This window comes from Hemitrygon akajei, chromosome 10 (assembly GCF_048418815.1).
Source record: "Hemitrygon akajei chromosome 10, sHemAka1.3, whole genome shotgun sequence".
NCBI classification, from domain to species: Eukaryota; Metazoa; Chordata; class Chondrichthyes; order Myliobatiformes; family Dasyatidae; genus Hemitrygon; species Hemitrygon akajei.
In genome coordinates, this window is record NC_133133.1 from 39,009,129 (window position 1) to 39,028,598 (window position 19,470).

General features: G+C 40.2%; 1 protein-coding gene across 1 annotated transcript in view; it reads right to left on the bottom strand.

Annotated features, from left to right (window-relative positions):
- The window catches only part of las1l (LAS1 like ribosome biogenesis factor), a 70,939-nt gene that overhangs the window by 43,148 nt on the left and 8,321 nt on the right, over nucleotides 1-19,470 (bottom strand). The window contains exons 5-6 of the mRNA XM_073058057.1: nucleotides 15,557-15,706; nucleotides 14,268-14,314 (exon numbers count right to left, since the gene is read on the bottom strand). Of these exons, the coding sequence (XP_072914158.1) occupies nucleotides 14,268-14,314; nucleotides 15,557-15,706 (197 nt within the window). The remainder of the gene's footprint in view (nucleotides 1-14,267; nucleotides 14,315-15,556; nucleotides 15,707-19,470) is intronic.

Below are 19,470 nucleotides of genomic sequence, written 5' to 3' on the forward strand. Positions count from 1 at the left end.
TCACAGGTCATCCATTCTTGCATCCAAAATTGTCAAGAGTTTCTTCATTCTCTTCTATTCGTTTACCATGCTCGGTTAAGGTTTTTTGAATAGAATCCAATTTTATGTCCTTTAGTTTAAATTCAGATCTAAGTTGTTGGAACTCATCAGAAGATTCTTTTCGAAGCGAATCCATTATAGAATCCAAAGAAGCAGGAGCATCTTTTTTTTAGTACCTTTGACACTCCTCGTACTCATAGCAAAAAATATCATATTTAAAAGTGAGGTTTCAAAACAGATTGTAAACAGTAAAGTAAGTGAGATAAGAGTGATTGCAAGAAGCTGTTACTCCATTCACAACCAGCAGGGACTATCCCTGTTTCTAACTTCCACCCACAGAGACTCAGTAGACAATCCCTCAATGACTACCTCTTTTTCTGCAGCTGGGACACTATCTCTGATCAGCAGTGTCACACCCCCACCTCTTTTGCCTCCCTCCCTGTCCTTTCTGAAACATCTAAAGCCTGACACTCAAAAGTAACCATTCCTGCCCCTTGAAAGATCATGACCAATGCATCCGTTATCTCTTCAGCAACCTCTCTCAGGACTCTGGTGACTTATCCACCTTGAGACCTTTGAGTTTGCCTAACACTTTTTCCTTTGTAATAGCACTCACACTTGCTTCCTGATACACACAGACCTTTGGCACACTGCTAGTGTCTTCCAAAGTGAAGACTGATGCAAAGTACCCATGAAGTTCATCTGCTGTTTCTTTGTCCCCCATTACTACCTCACCAGCATCATTTTCCAGTGATCTAATATCAACTCTCACCTCCCTTTTACTCTACATAACTGAAAAAATGTTGGTATCCTGCTTTATATTATCAGCTAATCTGCCCTCATATTTCACCTTTTCTCTTATAGCTTTCTTAGTTGACTTTTGTTGGATTTTAAAAGCTTCCCAATCATCTAACATCCCACTCACTTTTGCTACCTATATACCCTTTCCTTAGCTCTTATGCAATCCTCAACTTCCTTTGTCAGCCACGGTTGCCTACCCCTGCCATTTGAGAACTTTTTCCACTGTGGGGCCATACCTATCCTGCACCTTATGAACTATTCCTAAGAACTTCAGCCATCTCTGCTCTGCCATCATCCCTGCCAGTGTCCTCCTCCAATCCACCTGGGCAAGCTCCTCTCATACTTCTTTAATTTCCTTTATTCCATTGCAATACAGATACATGTCAATTATGCTTGTCCCTCTTAAACTGCAGTATGAATTCAATCATATTATGATCACTGCCTCTTAAGGGTTCCTTTACGTTAAGTTCCATAATAAGATCTGGATCACATAACACCCAATCTAAGATGGCCTTTCCCCAGAGTAAGCACAAGCTGTTCTAAAAAGCCATTTTGTAGGCACTCAACAAATTCCCTCTTATGATGCAATTCCAATCTGATTTTCCCAATACCCTTGCACACTGAAGTCACCCATTACAATTATGTCATTACCCTTATTACATGCCTTTTCCAGCTCCCTTTGCAATCTCAATCCCACACCTTGGTTACTACTTGGAGGCGTATATATGATTTCCATAATGGATTTTTTTCACCCTTGCAATTTCTTAACTCCACCCACAGATTCAACATTCTCTGATTCTATGTCACCTAATTCCATTTCTTACCAACAGAGCCGCACCATCACCTATGCCTTCCTGCTTGTCCTTTTGATGCAAAGTATTAAGCTCCCAACAATGGCTTTCTTTCAACCACGACTCAGTGATGCTCACAACGTCATGTTGACCAATCTCTGACCGCACCACAAGTTCATCCACCTTATTCTGAATGCTACGTACATTTAAACACAGCACCTTCAGTTCTGTACTCTTCCTACTTTTGAATTTTGCCTCTGTGGTACAATTTAACTCTTTGCCCTGTCTGCATTTGTACCCAATCACTGACTTGTCCTTCCTTACATTCATGTTACATCCATCTACTTGTAAACCTCAGTCAGGGAACTGACTGTGACATTATATGGCAGTTGTACAAGTCACTTGGAGGACCGGATAAATTTTGTTGACACTGCTATTGAAAAGTAGCGGTTAAACGGGGAAGACTGAAGAAAAGATTTACAAGGATGTTGGCAGAACTAGAGGACCCATGTGATAGGAGAACTGTTGGCCAGACTAGGTCTTTATTACTTGGAATACAAGAGAATAAGATACAACTTTATGTAAGGTGTTTAGAATTAGGACAGGCGTGGATAAGGTGGATGGTAACAGCCTTTTCCCCAGGGTAGGGGTGTTGAAGATTAGGGGTCATGTGTTTATAAAGGGAAGAGAAAGATTTAAGAGAGACCTAAGCGATACCCATTTCATGCAGATAGTGGAGAGTACATGGAATGTGCTGCCAGAGGAAAAAGCTGAGGCACAAACAACAGCAATCCTTTTTAAATGATACTATGTTTACATGGATAGGTACATAGAGGGACAGGCCTAAGTGGGCCAAACACCAGAAATTGGGACTAGCTGCATGAACAACTTGGTAGGCATGGACTGCTTGGACCAAAGACCCTGTGTGTGTGCTGTATTGCTCTATAATTTGATATCTACTTCAGTAGAAAATTAAATGAGATGTAACAATTCATCACACCAAATTCAAGAGATTGTGCACTGACTGCAATTAGTATACTATTCTTAAAGTTTCTCCCCATGTTTATGAAGTACTCTAGTAGCTACTGTAGAACATACCAAGTGTTTTTGTAATTCTTTTTGTATCAGAATCCAAAATTAGAATAACCTGCCATCACCAAAGTCTTGTAACAAAGACAACAAGCTGTTCACTGTACTGTTTACCTGTGCAGCACTTTACTACATGCATTTTTAAATTATATTTTATTAACTTATTTGTAGTATAATATTTTGTTTACAATATATGCTGTGTGAGATATTTTATGTGGGTGCACAGTGGTCTAGAAGAAGATTGTTTTGCTTGGTTGTATTTTGTACAGTCAGATGACAAACTCGAACATGGAAAAAACATCTTACTGAACAAAATATTCAAAACAATTTCAAAGTATAAATTAATGCTCATTTTACATCAAGGAGACACAAGACCAGCTTGTTGTTGCTGGTGCCATAAATTTCCATCATTGGAACTGTCCATTGTGTTTATTAAATTTAATGAACATGCTAGCCACGTAAAAGAATTTATAACGCCATTTAATTTAAGCAAAAATGGATTTATGAACTTTCGAGGCACCAGATGGTAAAATTATTACAAAACCAGACTGAATTACAGGCCATTTGTTACAGTTTGACTATTAGAGCTCCAAGTTCGTTATAGAAGATAAAATTAAAATTTAAGCTATTAATTTAATATTGAACAAATATTTACTAAAAGGCAATAAATGATAGGTGCTATAAATCTATAATGATAAAACTAGGGAAACCTCTTTTTACCAGGTGTCTCTAGAGATGTGGCCTATTAGCCCTTGCTAACAGCCACTGGACTCAGCTGTGAGATAACCATCTTTCTCAAACTCCATACATCTAGAGTCTGTATGACTTGGGTCCCACCAAAACCGGGAAGTTAGGATGTCTCGACCACCCGAACCCCGATCTGTGCGAATATTGTGTAAATATTGCCCCCATGCAATTAGCTGTAGGCAAGAAGTTACAGATCACACTGCATAAAATTATAAAGTATATTTACAAATGTCAGCTTCATCGAACAGTTAGTACGGAAAAGAAAAGAAAAACGCCCATTACAGTTAATCCAGTCCAAATATGCACCTAAGTTGGAGCTCATCTTGAAGTTGTCTTTAACTCGTGTGCTGGACCCACAATCTGCTTGAAAGCACAAACCACCTTCCGAATGTCACTCAATATCCAACTCAAACAAATGGGCTCCCCCACAGGAGTACTGGTCCTTCCTCCTTGAAGTCATACATCCACACAAAGCACCTTGAGCAACAGGGATGGCATCTTAGCCAGCTTCCTTCCGGTCTTCTCCCAGCTCCCGCCAATAGACCTTGACCCACACCAGTGTCCATCACAAAAACCTCTCTGCCTAGCATTCTTTAGAACCTTCTCCCTATTCCTGACTGGCTGAGACAACATTCCTAAGAAGAACAACATAGATCCATCTTTAGCTCAAACTCAAATATGCTAAAAGCAGGAAGAACTTCTCTGACAAAACTGCAAAAGTGAAATATCTACAGCATAGCAGCAAAAATTACACTAGAAATACACAGCATGACATAGCTTTGCTGATAGAGAAAAACAAATGTCACGCATTGACAAGCTTTATCAAAATGGGGACATCTCCACTATTCAACCCTGCTCTGCTACTAACATTAAATTGTCCAATTCTGATAAAGTCACCAACCTGAAATGTTAATTCTGTTCTTTCCACTGATGTTGCTAGACCTATATTTCTAGCACTTTTAAATTTTTTTCTTTACATTATCTACCATTTTAAACCACCTTAAAAATAATCTAATCAATACATCCTACAACTATACTCACCGGAATGGAATGTAACAAACAAAAATGGAAAGGAGTAAACAGACTTACAGTTCTGCAGAACCTGATCCAGCCATTGCACACACAGCAAGAATATAAAAAAGCAGTAGTGAGATGAATAGAGGAGACATCATGAATACCTCATACTCCATCACAATTAGTGGTATGCAATTTAACCAATCACTTGAGTTGCCAGAATGACTAGATAAAACATCACTTGATTGCCTCAGCCAAAGAACTCTGCAACCAACCAGTAACGTTCCAGTCATGAAAAAAGTGGAAGCTTGGAGAACATGGTTTGCTTGTGACCAGAATGAGCTGGGGTAAAGGAACAGAGGAGGTTGGTGGGGGGGGGGATTATATAATGACAGGCTAGTGAGGCTATCTTTACACTGCTCAGGTTAAAAGTAAATCAATTTATTTATTCCATTAGTTAGCACAAATCAGATTAATTTAGAGGAATTCAAATTGCAATGAAGCAAAAACAAACACATGGTAAGTCAAATAATCAACTAGAAGCAAATCAACACCAAATCCTTATGCTCCTGTATCATCACATGATACACAACTGGTTAGGCTAAGATTGGCTTCCTTCTATCTGCATTTATCAAACTTTAGTGAAACCACGAGTGCATACATTTCTGTTGCTGACTAAATACGCTAATTCTGCAAAGACAAAGTCTGTTATTTGTCACAAGTGAAAGTATCATAACGTTAAGAGAGGTCTGGTTCTATGGCCTTACCTACAGCACCAGTTCTTGCCATGGAACTGTTGAAATTGCTGGTCACTGTACCTATATTGTATCCATGCTTTTAGTCAACATCACTAATTGCTTCTGTCATCAGCTAAAGTTGTCAATTATCATAGTCAACACTGAAGGCTTTTAATACAATTCTCCATCAACATCCTTAGAACAGAGCTCTGTGCACCTTACTTATCTCTTGGCTCAACCACTTCCTAATGCAGTATATCCTTGGCCATACAGACATAAATCATAATGTGTTTATGCCCAAGTGAATTAAGTCATTATTGCATTAAGCTTGGAACCTCTGCTTTTGAGTTTTCTGGAAAAAATTTCCTTTCATGATATTCCAAGAACACACCATAAACATCAAAGACAGAATTTGTTTAGCCTTGCTTTTTGGCATATGCAACAACCATGTTACAAGATCTGAAGCTAGCCAAGAGAACTGAGCAAAACAAAGCAAGTGAGTGTGGATCAACAACAATGGAAAATTTCCTGTCATTTATGATGGCATTAGAACACTTGCCACTACACATCACTAAAGCTAATGTCCTAAAACCCTCATTGCCAAAGGGGATAAGTAAACAGTTCACTGGTTACAGCATTAGCCAATCTGTAATTGCACTGACATATACCATAACCCATGACTGACGCTCTTCTCTAGCCATTTGACATGGATGACCTCAATATGGAACGTTCAATATATGAGCTTGGTAAGCTATTGATGTCTTGGCAAGTAGTAAAAGCAGCTGGCAAAGACAAAATTGAAACTGAACTTCTCAGGAATTAAATAGCTAATTTTGTGCACACACCCTCATAACCTCAATTACTCTCACTTGCTCCATTTTTTCAAAGCAGAACTCCAATCTCCACATCACAATTTATTTAATATCTAAAATCAAAACTATTGTTCTTTGCTTACATTCAATGACTGAGCCTGATGTTGAGCAGAGAATTCCCAAGATCTCTAGATGAACACATTTGTTGTCTCAGTCCTGATTAAACAAGTCCTTTTCTGAGAATGAAACACCAAGTTCCAAAAGCCCCATTGAAGGCTTTCTCTACACTTTCTCTACCTGGACATTCACTCTTCTCTACTCTTCCATTGGGCTGAAACCTGAAAACACATACCACCAGGCTCAAAGACAGCCTCTACCAAGTTGTTAAGATCACTGAATGGCTCCTTGGAAGGATAAGATGGACTCTTAACCTCTTAATCTGCCTCATATGACCTTAAGACATTATTTACCTACGCTGCTCTTTCTTTGTAGCTGTAACACTTTATTCTGCTTTGTTGTTTTATCAGTACTGCGTAATGATTTGATTTGCACAAACAGTATGCAAGACAAGTTTTTCATTGTATTTTGGTGCATGTAACAGTAATAAATCAACTCCAAAAATTCCCTGTTAAGCCTGCAAGGCCATTCTAGGTTTTGACATCACCTTTCATTCTTCATTAGTTTAAATAGCTCTGGTCTAATCTTCCTAACCTCTTCATGGGTCAAAACCCACACCTCAGGAATCAACCTTCATTCCATTTCCTTCATCACAGCGAGACAACATCTGTACATGATATTCCTGAACATATCACCAGAATTCCAAAAGACATATTGATAAATATTTTTTTTACACATGCATTCAAAACTTTTCAATAAAGCCCAACATATTTGCCTCCTCAATTGTTTGTCGTACTTGCACATTAACTTCAAACAATGCAGAAAGACACCCAGTTCCTTGGCATACTTTCAATTCTTCATAATTTAAGATACAGTATGATTCTATTTTTCTAAAGTGAATGACTTCATCCTTTATCATATTACATTTGCCATGTTTTAGCCTGAATCTTTCTTGTATCAACTTATATCAAGTGTTGCATCATCAATGCCTAGAAACATTGTTTTTGATCTGCCATTCAATTACTGCTGATATGTTTAATCCAATTCCACCACCTCCTCCTGCAACCTTTAACCTTCCTTACGCCCCCCCCATCAATCACCTGTTAATCTCTGCCTCAAATATACCCAATAACTTAGCTTCTATAACACTGTGCAAACGAAATATACAGATTCAACTCCTCTGGCTAAAGACTTCATTTAAGTTTTAAAGGGAAATTGCTTTATTTTGAGGTTGTGCCCTTGGATTCCAAGTTCTCCTACTAGCAAAAATTTCCTCTCCATGTCCACTATACCCAAGTTGGTCAGTATTAGTATATTTCAATATAATTATTGACTTATAGGTTCAATAATTTCTCCAATTCTTCTCTAACACAAATACATACTGTTTTTCTTAGATTCTTCTCCTCCAGACCCACTGTACTTCATTATTTTGAAGTGCTTTTGTACTTTTATTCAAGAAACACAAAATATTTTGTTTCTCTATTATTTCCTTATTCCCCAACATAATTCCTCCTATTCAAATTGGAGGATCCACATTAAGTACTAAGGCAGCCTCAGAATATCCTGTTTCAAGGTTGTTGACCAGAGTTTTATTTATTGTCACAGCCTTTACATCTGCCTAGTGTACAATGTAAACTGTCATCAGAATAGCAGAAGTGAATTCCTGTAGTAGGAAGAATAGGCAATAATTTACTGTTAGGGTTTTCTAGGATGGACAAGCAGGAACTCACCGGGATTGTCATGTATGAGCACCATTAGATGCTGACTAGGAAGCAGATCCCTCTGCCTCTAACTTTGCCCGAGGATGCTGTGCAGTCCATCCAGCGAACTGAGAAGGCCTCAGGTAGGAGTCAAAAGCAGTAAAGACACCCACATTAGACTATCGTTCACAAACCACAACTCTGCCTTCAATGCTATAACACCATGCAAACTCATCTCCAAACACCTGAACTTGGGATTTAACATCTCCCTTTGCAACTCGATCCTTGACTTCCTGACCAATAGACCACAATAAGGATTGGTAGCAAAACATCTGCCACATATAGGTTTGCTTAGCCAGATGAAGTGATACTGGCAACTCACAAGGTTGGTTCCAGAGCCCCCTACTTTATTCTCTATACACTAGCAATTGTGCAGCCAGATTCTGCTCGAATGCCACAGACACGTTTGCAGTTGTTACCACTGTAGTGGGCCATATCTCACATAACAAGTTATTATATAGCAAGGAGATCGAGAGCCTAGTGAAGTAGTGACATAACAATGTTTTTCTCAATATCACCAAAACAAGAGGAGCTAGTCTTTGACTTCAAGAACGACACAGTGCACATAACATCAACAGTGCTGAGGCTGAAAGCTTCAGACTCCTTGGAGTGAACAATAGCTATAATCTGTCCTGGTCCAATCACATTGATGCCACGGCCAAGAATGCTAAGTAGTGCCTCTACTTCCTCAAGAGAATAAAGAAATTTGGCATGTCTTCTTTATCCTCACCAGTTTTTAGAAAACATCCTATCCAGATATATGTATAGCAAACTGTTCTGGCAGTGATGGCAAGAAACTGCAGACTTGGGGATACCTCTCAGCACAATGTACCATAGATTCTGTCTACGCGTCTTTCTGCCTCAATAAAACAGCTGATCCCACTATTACAAGACAATCGAATGACTCTCTTGTATGATAAGATGCACTCTTGACCTCACATTCTACCACGTTGTGACCTTGCACCTATTGTCTCCCTGCATTACACTTTTGGTCTACAATAACACTTTATTTTCTGGACTGGTTTTACCTTGCACTACTTCAATGCTTTGTTACAATGAATTGAGCTGTGTGGACAGTATGCAAGACAAGTTTTTCCACTGTACATTAATATATGACAATAATAAACCAATCTACAATCCAATTTTTTCCCTTGGATATGTTTTTTTGAAGGAAGATCTGCGAGCTCCTGGTGGACAAAGAAAATGCTTCAAAGATAATATTAAAATCAACCTGAAGAAATTCAACATTACATCTAAAAAGTGGGAAGACAATGCAGTCAATGGAGACGCCTGGATTAAATCTGTTCAAGATGGAGCTGTGCTCCATTACAGCAACCTCCGCTGTGCTGTAGAGAACAAACAGCAGCTGCAAAAGGAGAGAAGGAACAACTAGAAGATCCAACCACTAAACACAGCCACCACTAACTTTTGCCCACACTACATCCAAATGTGTGGATCCCAGACAGGCCTCTACAGCCACCTGAGGACCCTCTACTAGGGTCCCACAACACAATGAAGTTAGAATCAAGGCTGATAGACAAACCATTAGGAGATCATACATGACTTGAGTGATCACAATACTATTACTATTCATTTTTCCAGCTGTTGAAAATGCTCCATGCCACAGGGATCATCACAAAGTTCAAAGTAAATTTATTATCTAAGTACATATAGTCGGCCCTCCTTATCCACAGATTCCACCAACCGCAGATCGGGGAAACCTGGAAGTTCTCTCTCCAGCACTCATTGCTTGAGCATGTATAGACTATTTTTTCTTGTCATTATTCCCTAAACAATACAGTATAACAACTATTTACATAGCATTTACATTGTATTAGGTATTATAAGTAATCTAGAAATGACTTAAAAGTATAGGCAGTCCCCGGGTTATGAATGAGTTCCATTCCTGAGTCCGTCTTTAAGTCGTATTTGAAGTCGGAACAGGTACATCCGGTATTACTTAGCGTCAGTTAGTCAAACGTTTTTCTTAGAATATAGTACATATTTTACCTTTCTATGCATATAAAACACTTAAGAAACATACGTATTGCAATAATTTAACCACTGCGCTGCCTAGTAATAATTGTAGCTTTCATCGGGACAGGGCCTTTCACATGCTCCATTAAAGTTGTTCCAATCGTTGACCGACTGTAGCCTAACGCTCTTCCAATGACCAATGGCGTTTCACCTCTTTCCGATCGCGTAATTACTTCCACCTTATTTTCAATCCGATCGTGATTATTTTCGTGAACAGAAACACTGCGGATTCAGAGCTGCGCCACCAGGTCCTAATGTCCACCGCACGGAGATTAAATAAAGTCCGGGGTTCCGCTGGGTCCTAAAGACTACCGCACTGATACATGTTAAATAAGGGACTTGAGCATCGGCGGATTTTGGTATCCGCTGGGGGTCCCGGAACCAATCCCCCGCAGATAAGGAGACTGTATATGTTGCTGTATATCCCCTTGAGATTCATTTTCTTGCAGACATATTCAATATATCCAATAACCATAATAAAATCAAAGAAAGACTGCACCAGCAGGGCACACAACCAATACACAAAAGACAACAAACTCTGTAAATAAGAAAAAAAAAGCGCAATAAATATCAAGAACTTGAAATTGAGTCCAGAGGTTATGGGGACAATTCAGTGATGAGGCAAGCGAAGTTACCCTCTCGGGTCCAAGAGTCTGATGATTGAGGGGGTAATAACTATTCCTGAATCCAATAATGAGTCCTAAGGCCACTGTACCTTCTTGATGACAGCAGCACGAAGAAAGCATTACCTGGGTGGTGGAAGTCCCCGATGATGGATGCAGGTAACTATAGGCCAGTTAGTTTAACATCTGTAGTTGGGAACATGCTTAAAACTATTAAAGAATCAGCAAGGCATCTGGAAAAAAACGGATCTATCAGGCAGACGCAGCATTAATTCAGCAAAGGCAGGTCCTGTTTGATAAACCTACTGGAGGACATAACAAGCGCAATGGATAGAAGGTAACAGATGGACATTACTTACTTGGATTTCCAGAAGGCATTCAATAAAGTGCCACATAAGAGACTACCCCAACTCTATCCATCCTTATCTTATGGGTAAATATATTACCATGGTTAGAGGATTTGTTAACTAATAGAAAGCAGAGAGTTGGGATACATGGGTGTTACTCAGGTTGGCAATCAGTGGTGAGCAGTGTGCCACAGGGGTTGGTGCTGAGCCCACAACTGTTCACGATATATATTAACGATCTGGAAAAGGGGACTGAGTGTAGTGTATCTAAGTTTGCTAATGATACTAAATTGAGCAGAAGATGCAGTGAGTCCGCATGGAGATATATATTGTCTAAGTGAGTGGGTAGGGGTCTGGCAGATGGAGTACAATGTTGATAAATGTGAGGTCATCCACTTTGGAAGGAAAAATGAAAGAGCAGATTATCATTTAAATGGTAAAAAAAAAGCAGCATGCTGCTGTGCAGAGGGACTTGGGAGTGCTTGTGCATGAATCACCAAAGATTGGTTAGCAGGTACAGCAGGCTATCAAGAAGGCAAATGGGATGTTGGCCTTCATTGGTGGGAGGACTGAAATTTACAGCAGGGAAGTTATGCTGCAAATATACAGGGCACTGGTGAGACTGCACCTGGAGTACTGCGTGCAGTTCTGGTCTCCTTACTTGAGGAAGGATATACTGGCTTTGGAGGTGGTGCAGAGGAGGTTCACCAGGTTGATTCCAGAGATGAGGGCACTAGGCTATGAGGAGAGATTGAGTCGTCTGGGACTGTACTCGCTAGAATTCAGAAGAATGAGGGGAGATCTTATAGAAACACATACAATTATTAAAGGGATAGATAAGATAGCGGCAAAAAAGTTGTTTCCACTGATAGGTAAGACTAGAACTAGGGGACATAGCCTCAAGATTTGGGGGAGTAGATTTTGGACGGAGATGAGGAGGAACTGCTTTTCCCAGAGTGGAGAATCTGTACAGTTCTCTGCCCAATGAAGCAGTGAATTGAACTGACTTTATTACTTACATACTTAATATACATGTGGAGTAAAAATCTTTATGTTATGTCTCCATCTAAATACGCAATGTGCAATTTATAGTAATTTATAATATATAGTATATACAACAGGACAGTCAAAATAACATAGAAATACTGCTCTGTCAGCATAAATTAAGCAGTCTGATGGCCTGGTCGAAGAAGCTGTCCTGGAGCCTGTCATCCTGGCTTTTATGCTGTGGTACCGCTTCCGGGATGGGAGCAGCTGGAACAATCTGTGGTTGGGGCGACTCAAGTCCCCAGTGATCCTTCAGGCCCTTTTTACACACCTGCCTTTGTAAATGTCCTGAATAGTGGGAAGTTCACATCTACAGATGTGCTGGTTATCTGCACCACCCTCTGCAGAGTCCTACAACTGAGAGAAGTACAGTTCCCATACCAAACAGTGACGCAGCCAGTCAAGATGTTCTCAATTGTACCCTATAGAAAGTTCTTAGGATTTGGAGGCTCATACCAGACTTCTTCAACTGTCTGAATTGAAAGAGGCGCTGTTGTGCCTTTTTCACCACACAACCAGTACGTACAGACCACGTGAGATCCTCAGTGATGTTTATGCCAAGGAACTTGAAGCTGTTCACCCTCTCAACGCCAGATCTATTGATGTTAGTAGGGGTTAGCCTGTCTCCATTCCTCCTGTAGTCCATAACCAGTTCCTTTGTTTTTGTAACAGTGAGGGAGAGGTTGTTTTCTTGACAGCACTGTGTCAGGGTGATGACTTCTTCTCTGTAGGCTGCCTCATTATTACTTGAGATTAAGCCAATCAGTATAGTGTCTGTCGTCACTATAGGAGGGGGCTTAGTACACAGCCCAAAGGGGCACCTGTGTTGGGCAGAGGTGAGGGAGCCCACTCTTACCATCTGCCAGCAATCTGACAGGAAGTCCAGGATCCAGCTACACAAGGCAGTATGAAGGCCAAGGTCTCTGAGATTCTTCTCAAGCCTGGAGGGAACTATAGTGTTGAATGCTGAACTGTAGTCTAAGAACAGCATTCTCACATAAGCATCCTTCTTCTCCAGATCTGCCACAATGGAGGCTACCTCAGTAAATATATTGAAGACAAGGTTGAATAGCATAGTAGGGGAATTAAGGGTTATGGAAAAAAGGCAAATGGATAGAGATGAGTCCATGGCCAGATCAATCATGATCTTATTGAATGGTGGAGCAGGCTCAACAGGCCAGATGGCCTACTCCTGTTCCTATTTCTTATGTTCTTATATTGCTTTCCTGCGACAATGCTTCAAGCAGATGTGCTCAATGGTGGGGCGGGCTTTACCCATGGACTGGGCTGTATCCACTACTTTTTGTAGGATTTTCTGTTAAAGGGCATTGATGTTTCCATACCAGGTTGTAATCCAGCCAGTCAATATACTCCCTACCACACATCTATAGATGTTCAAAGTTTTAGATGTCATACTGAATCTTCACAAACTTTTAAGGAAGTAAAGGCACTGCCATGCCCAGGACAGGTACTTTGAAATGATAACACCGAGGAATTTAATGTCGCTGACCTTCTCCACCTCTGATTCCTTGAAGAAGACTAGCTCATGGATCTCAGGTTTCCTCCTCCTGAAGTCAATAGTCAGCTCCTTGGTCTTGATGACATTGAGTAAGAGATTGTTGTGGCACCACTCAGCCAGATTTTCAATCTCCCTCCTTAATGCTGATTGATCACCTTTGATTTGGCTTAAAACAGTTGTGTTGTTAGCAAACTTGAATACGGCATTGAAGCTGTGCTTAGCCCTCAACAAAAAAAAAGGATATCTCATACCTGAAGCTTCTTTTAAAAAGGCTCCACCATATTATCTCACATTACAGCTGTTTCCTAAATGTCTTTGAAATATTTACATGACAAGGTACAGAACTCTGACGATCATGGCAACTTCACTCAGCAGGTAGGTAGAATGTAATGGAATATGATGTATACTATATTATATATGCCAATGAAATTTTCTACCTGCCTGTTTGAAATAACCATTCAGCTAAATACTAAAGAACCCACAACACCAGTTGGGAGAGTTTACCTATCAAGGAAATAATTTAACTAATTACCAAATATATAGCTGTTTGTGGGATTTTTCTGCACACAAAGCTACAGATGTCTTCTCATGTGAAAGTAAGACTGCTGAAACAGGTTTTCAATATTTACAAACTATTCAAGTAGTTAAAAAGCTGTTCACTAAATAAGTCAAAAGAACATCAGAAAGTGACTTTGATTCTCTTAAGTTAATAGCAAAAGTTTAGTTTTTCCAGTTGAATTATTGAAACTGAATTGAAAACACAAACACTCGTCAATTTATAGCATACCTGGAACTGTTCTTTTTCATAGGAAGTCAGTAGCTCTCTGAGTTTATCTAGAGAAAAAAAAAACATCAGGTTTTGCTCCAAAAAGTTTTGCTTTCTGATCAAGTGCATCACAATTTGAAATTCTCAGTTTTATTGCACGTAGACAGAGTTGACCATTTGTCAGATAACTATCTTTTCCTCCATGGCCAAAGAACCCACTCAGTATGCATCCAGGAATAACACATACTCCCACAATAATGAATTACTATCCCAAATTTAGAGTCCAGTATCAGAAGGGACATCTAAACTAAGGTAAAGGAAACTTTCAGACACCCATGGACCCACAATAGGCAAGAAAAATGATAGACCAAAGAAAGCAAGAGAAAATTGCAGGATATTGGATATCTGGTGATCTGATTCACTGCAAGAATATCTGAATATTAAATAGTTAAGCATCATAATATGATTGTGTGCTGCAATTACTATGTGAAGATAATCATCACACACACTGATGTAGATCCATAGGTACCATACCAGAGGTCAGGTATCTAATTGGCTTTTATCAAATTATTTGGGTAATGGAAGTCAGTGAAGCAAAGCCCAATGACATCCAATGCCTATAACTATACACTAGTGCTTAAAGGAGGCCAGCACTGTAGTTATGCATAGAGGAAATTTCCTGTTTAGCTTTCTTCTTGGGCAGTCTAGGAAGATGGCACCCAGCCGTTGTTTCCAAATACTCACCTACTGTACATCAGTCACATGATACCTAAATCCACTAATCTGCAGGAAGGTCTAGTATTGCATCAATAAATTACAAACTGCAATACAAGAGCAATATGGCATATCCCATTAATAGCCTGTCAGGACACTGTGAATGTGTCTCATAGCATTTCATTTAACGTATATTTCTTCACTCAGGTAACAGTCACCTCTCAATGTGCTTAAAAGTCTGCTTTTAAAGCTTCCAAATCCAAAAGGTGGAATCTAATGTGCTTCAGGTCACCAATATCTAACATTAACTCTCTATCTAGAAATGCTACCTAACCTGCTGATTACTTCATCACATTGAAATCAAACAATAATTGCCAAGAAATCTGGTATTTTTTTCTTCCCGACCCTGCACGGCACATTTTAAGTCACTTGTATAAGAACAAGAGCTTCCTCAAATGTTCCAGATGTAACTAAAGGAACAGACATGCATTCATCATTTAGAATATACCAGAATTGATTCCCAGATCACCTTGGGTGCTCAAAGTTTGAGGAAGTTTTTAGCTAATGAAACATTTTCAAAGCTTTTATATACAAACCATATAACACTTTCTGTTTCAGTTGCTCCTGTAATTGGATTTCATCATCCTCCTCTTCTTGTGAGTCCAAAGTCCAGCCATCAACAAGGTTATTTCCTAATTGTTGATTCCAATATTGCTGCCGCAGCCATTCCAAGACAAACTCGCAACCTCCAGAACAAAGATTAGTGCAAAATCATTTAAGTTCGCAAACTCCACAGAATGCCTCAATTCAAAATTATATCACACAAAACAGGTCACATGGAAATCTAAATCTTGAAATTTCATCATGCTTTGAAGAAAAAAATTCTTAAACATTTTCTTTTAAATAAGTATTATGCCTGACTTATTTGATCAACATATTGGCTTTCAGTGAGAATGGCTCCAGGGGCTGTGTTGTGTTCTCTATGTGAGATGTGGGAATTCTATGAAACCTTCAGCCTCTCAGATAACCACTGAGCTGTAGCCTCTTAGAGAATGTGTTAAGGAACTGGAACTGCACCCCCTCAAAGAACATGCTAAGGAACCTTGAGCTGCAGCTTGATGACCTTTAGCTCATACAGGAAACTGAGGACGTGCTAGAAGCTACAGGACAGTAGTCACCCCCAAGTTACAGGAGGTAGGTATCTGGATGAGTGTCAGGAGAGGGAAACAAAATGGGCAGTCAGTGCAGAGTCACCCTGTAGCTGCTCGCGTCAATAACGTCAATAAGAACAGTGCTTTGAAGGGGTGGGCACAAATAACCTACCAGAGAGAGTCACAGCAACCAGGTCTCTGGAACTAACTGCGTCTGGTGCAGTGGCTCAGAAGGGAAAGTGGTGGGGGGGCAGGGGTGGAAGAACAGGACTGCAATAGTGGTAAGAAGATTCCATAGGTAAAAGAGCGGATACAAAATTCTATGGACAAGAAAGAGACACCTGGATGGTATGTACATACACCCAGGTGCCAAGCGTACATGAACTGTATAAAAGGGACAGGTCAGACCTGAACCCAAGGGGGACCAATATTCTTATAAGCAGATTTGCTAGAGCTGCTGGGGAAGGTTTAAACAAATCTGACAGGGGTCGGGAACCAGAGTGATAGGGCAGTTGATATACACTGAGAGACAGTGTGCAGTGAGACTGTCAGGAAGGACAGGCAAATGAAAGGGCAGATCTGTAGTCAGTGGGATGAGTTGCATGGGGACAAAATAAAAAAGGGTAACAAATGCATGACTAAAGGTGTCATATCTGAATGCATTCAGTATACAGAATAAGGTAGATGACCTTGTAGTGCATTTAGAGATTGGAAGGTTTGATATTGTGGGCATCACTGAGTCATGGCTGAAAGATAATCAGATTTAGGAGCTTAACATACAAGGATACACATTATATTGAAAGGACAGGTAGATGGGCAGAGGGGTTGGGCTTGGCTCTGTTGATAAAAAATGAAATCAAATCCTAAGAAAGAGTACATAGAATCAGAAGATATAGATTCCTTATGGGTAGTGTTAAGAAACTGCAAGGGTAAAAAGACCCTGATGGAAGTCATATAAAGGCCTCTGAACAGGAACAAGGATATGGGCTACAAATCACAATGGTGGATAGAAAAAAACCAATATTAAAAGGGCGATGTCACAATAGTCATGGGGGATTTCAATGTGCAGGCAGATAGGAAAAATCAGGTTGGTGTTAGAATTTGTAAAATGCCTACAAGATGGTTTCTTAGAGCATCTTCTGGTTGAGCTCACCAGGGTGGGGAAAGGCTATTCTAGGTTGGGTGTTGTGTAATGAATTGGATTTGATTGGGGAGTTTAAGGTAAAGGAGCCCTTAAGAGAGAGCGATCATAATAGGATACTTTTCACCCTGCAATTTGATAGGGAGAAGCTAAAGTCAGATTTACAGTGAAATAAAGAGCATTATAGGACACGAGAGAGTATCTGGCCAAAGCTGACTGAAAGGTAACACAAGCAGGGATGACGGCAGAACAGCAATGGCTAGTTTCTGGATACATTTTGAAAGGCACAGGATAGATACAGCCCAGAGAAGAGTAAGTATTCTAAAGGCAGGATGACACAATCATAGCTGACAAGGGAATTCAAAAACAACAGAGGCAAAAGAGAGAGCATATATTAGAGCAAAGATCAATGACAAGTTAGAGGTTTGGGAAGCTTTTAAAAAACAACAGGGGGCAATTATATATCCATGAGGGAAAAGATGAAATATGAAGATAAACTAGTCAATAATATCAATAAAAATACCAAAAGTTTTTTGCAGATATATAAAGAATAAAAAAGTCAGAGTAAATATCAGACCACTGGAAAATGATGTTGAAGAGGTCGTAATCAGGACAAGTATTTTGTATCAGTCTTCACTGTGGAAGACACTTTCAATATGCCAGAAGTTCAAGAGTGTCAAGGGCAGAAATGAATACAATTGCTTTTACATGGGAGAAGGTGCCTGGAAAGCTGAAAGGTCTGAAAGTAGGTAAGCCACTTGGACCAGAAGGACTGCACCTCAGGAATCTGAAAGAGGATTTGCTAAAGAGAATTTGGAGGAATTAATAATGGTCTTTCAAGAATCACTAGATTTTGACTTGGCTCCAGAGGAGGGAAAATTGCAAATGTCACTCCAGTCTTCAAGAAGGGAGAGAAGCAGAAGAAAGGAAGTTATAGGCCAGTTAGTCTGACATCAATGGTTGGGAAGGTGTTGGACTCTATTGTTAAGGATGAGGACTAGGGGTACTTGGAGGCACATAATAAAATAGGCCGTAGTCAGTATGGTTTCCCTGAGGGAAAATCTTGCCTGACAAATCTGTTGGAATTCTTTGAAGAAACAACAAGCAGGATAGACTAAGGAGAATTGGTTAATGCTGTGTAGCTCAATTTTCAGAAAGCCTTTGACAAGGTGCACACATATGAGGTTGCTTAACAAGCTAAGAACACATGGTATTACAGGAAAAATACTAGCATGGACAGAGGATTGGCTGATTGCCAGGAGCCAAAGAGTGGGAATAAAGGGAATATTTTCTGGTTGACTGCTGGTGACTAGTGGTGTTCCACAAGGGTCAGTGTTGGGACAGCTTATGTTATATGTCAATAATTTGGATGACAGAATTGATGGCTTTGGGGCGATACAAAGGTAAGTGGAGGGGCAGGTAGTGTTGAGGAAGTAGGGAGGCTACAGAAGGACTTCAATTAGGAAAATGATAAAGAAGTGACAAACAGAGTACAGTGTCGGGAGGTTATGCACCTTGGAAAAAGGAACAAAAGCATAGACTCTTTTCAAAACTCTGAGGTGGAAAGTGACTTAGGATTCCTCATGCAGGATTCCCTGAAGGTAAACTTGCAGTCTGAGTTGACGATGAGGAAGGCAAATCCAATGTTAGCATTCATTTCAAGAGGACTAGAATAAAAAAGCAAAGATGTAAAGCTAGCAACAACCACAACATGCTGGTGAAACGCAGCAGGCCAGGCAGCATCTATAGGGAGAAGCACTGTCGACGTTTCGGGCCGAGACCCTTCGTCAGGACTAACTGAAAGGAAAGATAGTAAGAGATTTGAAAGTAGGAGGGGGAGGGGAAAATGCGAAATGTTAGAAGACCGGAGGGGGTGGGGTGAAGCTGAGAGCCGGAAAGGTGATTGGCAAAAGGGATACAGAGCTGGAGAAGGGAAAGGATGTCAAGATGAAGCCACACCCAGGTTGGAGGAACAACACCTTATATACTGTCTGGGTAGCCTCCAACCTGATAACATGAACATTGACTTCTCTAACTTCCGTTAATGCCCCTCCTCCCCTTCTTACCCCACCCCTGATATATTTAGTTTTTTTCCCCCTTCCTTTTTTTTCCTCTCTTTCTGCCCATCACTCTGCCTGTTCTCCATCTCCCTCTGGTGCTCCACTCCCCCTTTCTTTCTCCCTAGGCCTCCCGTCCCATGATCCTTTCCCTTCTCCAG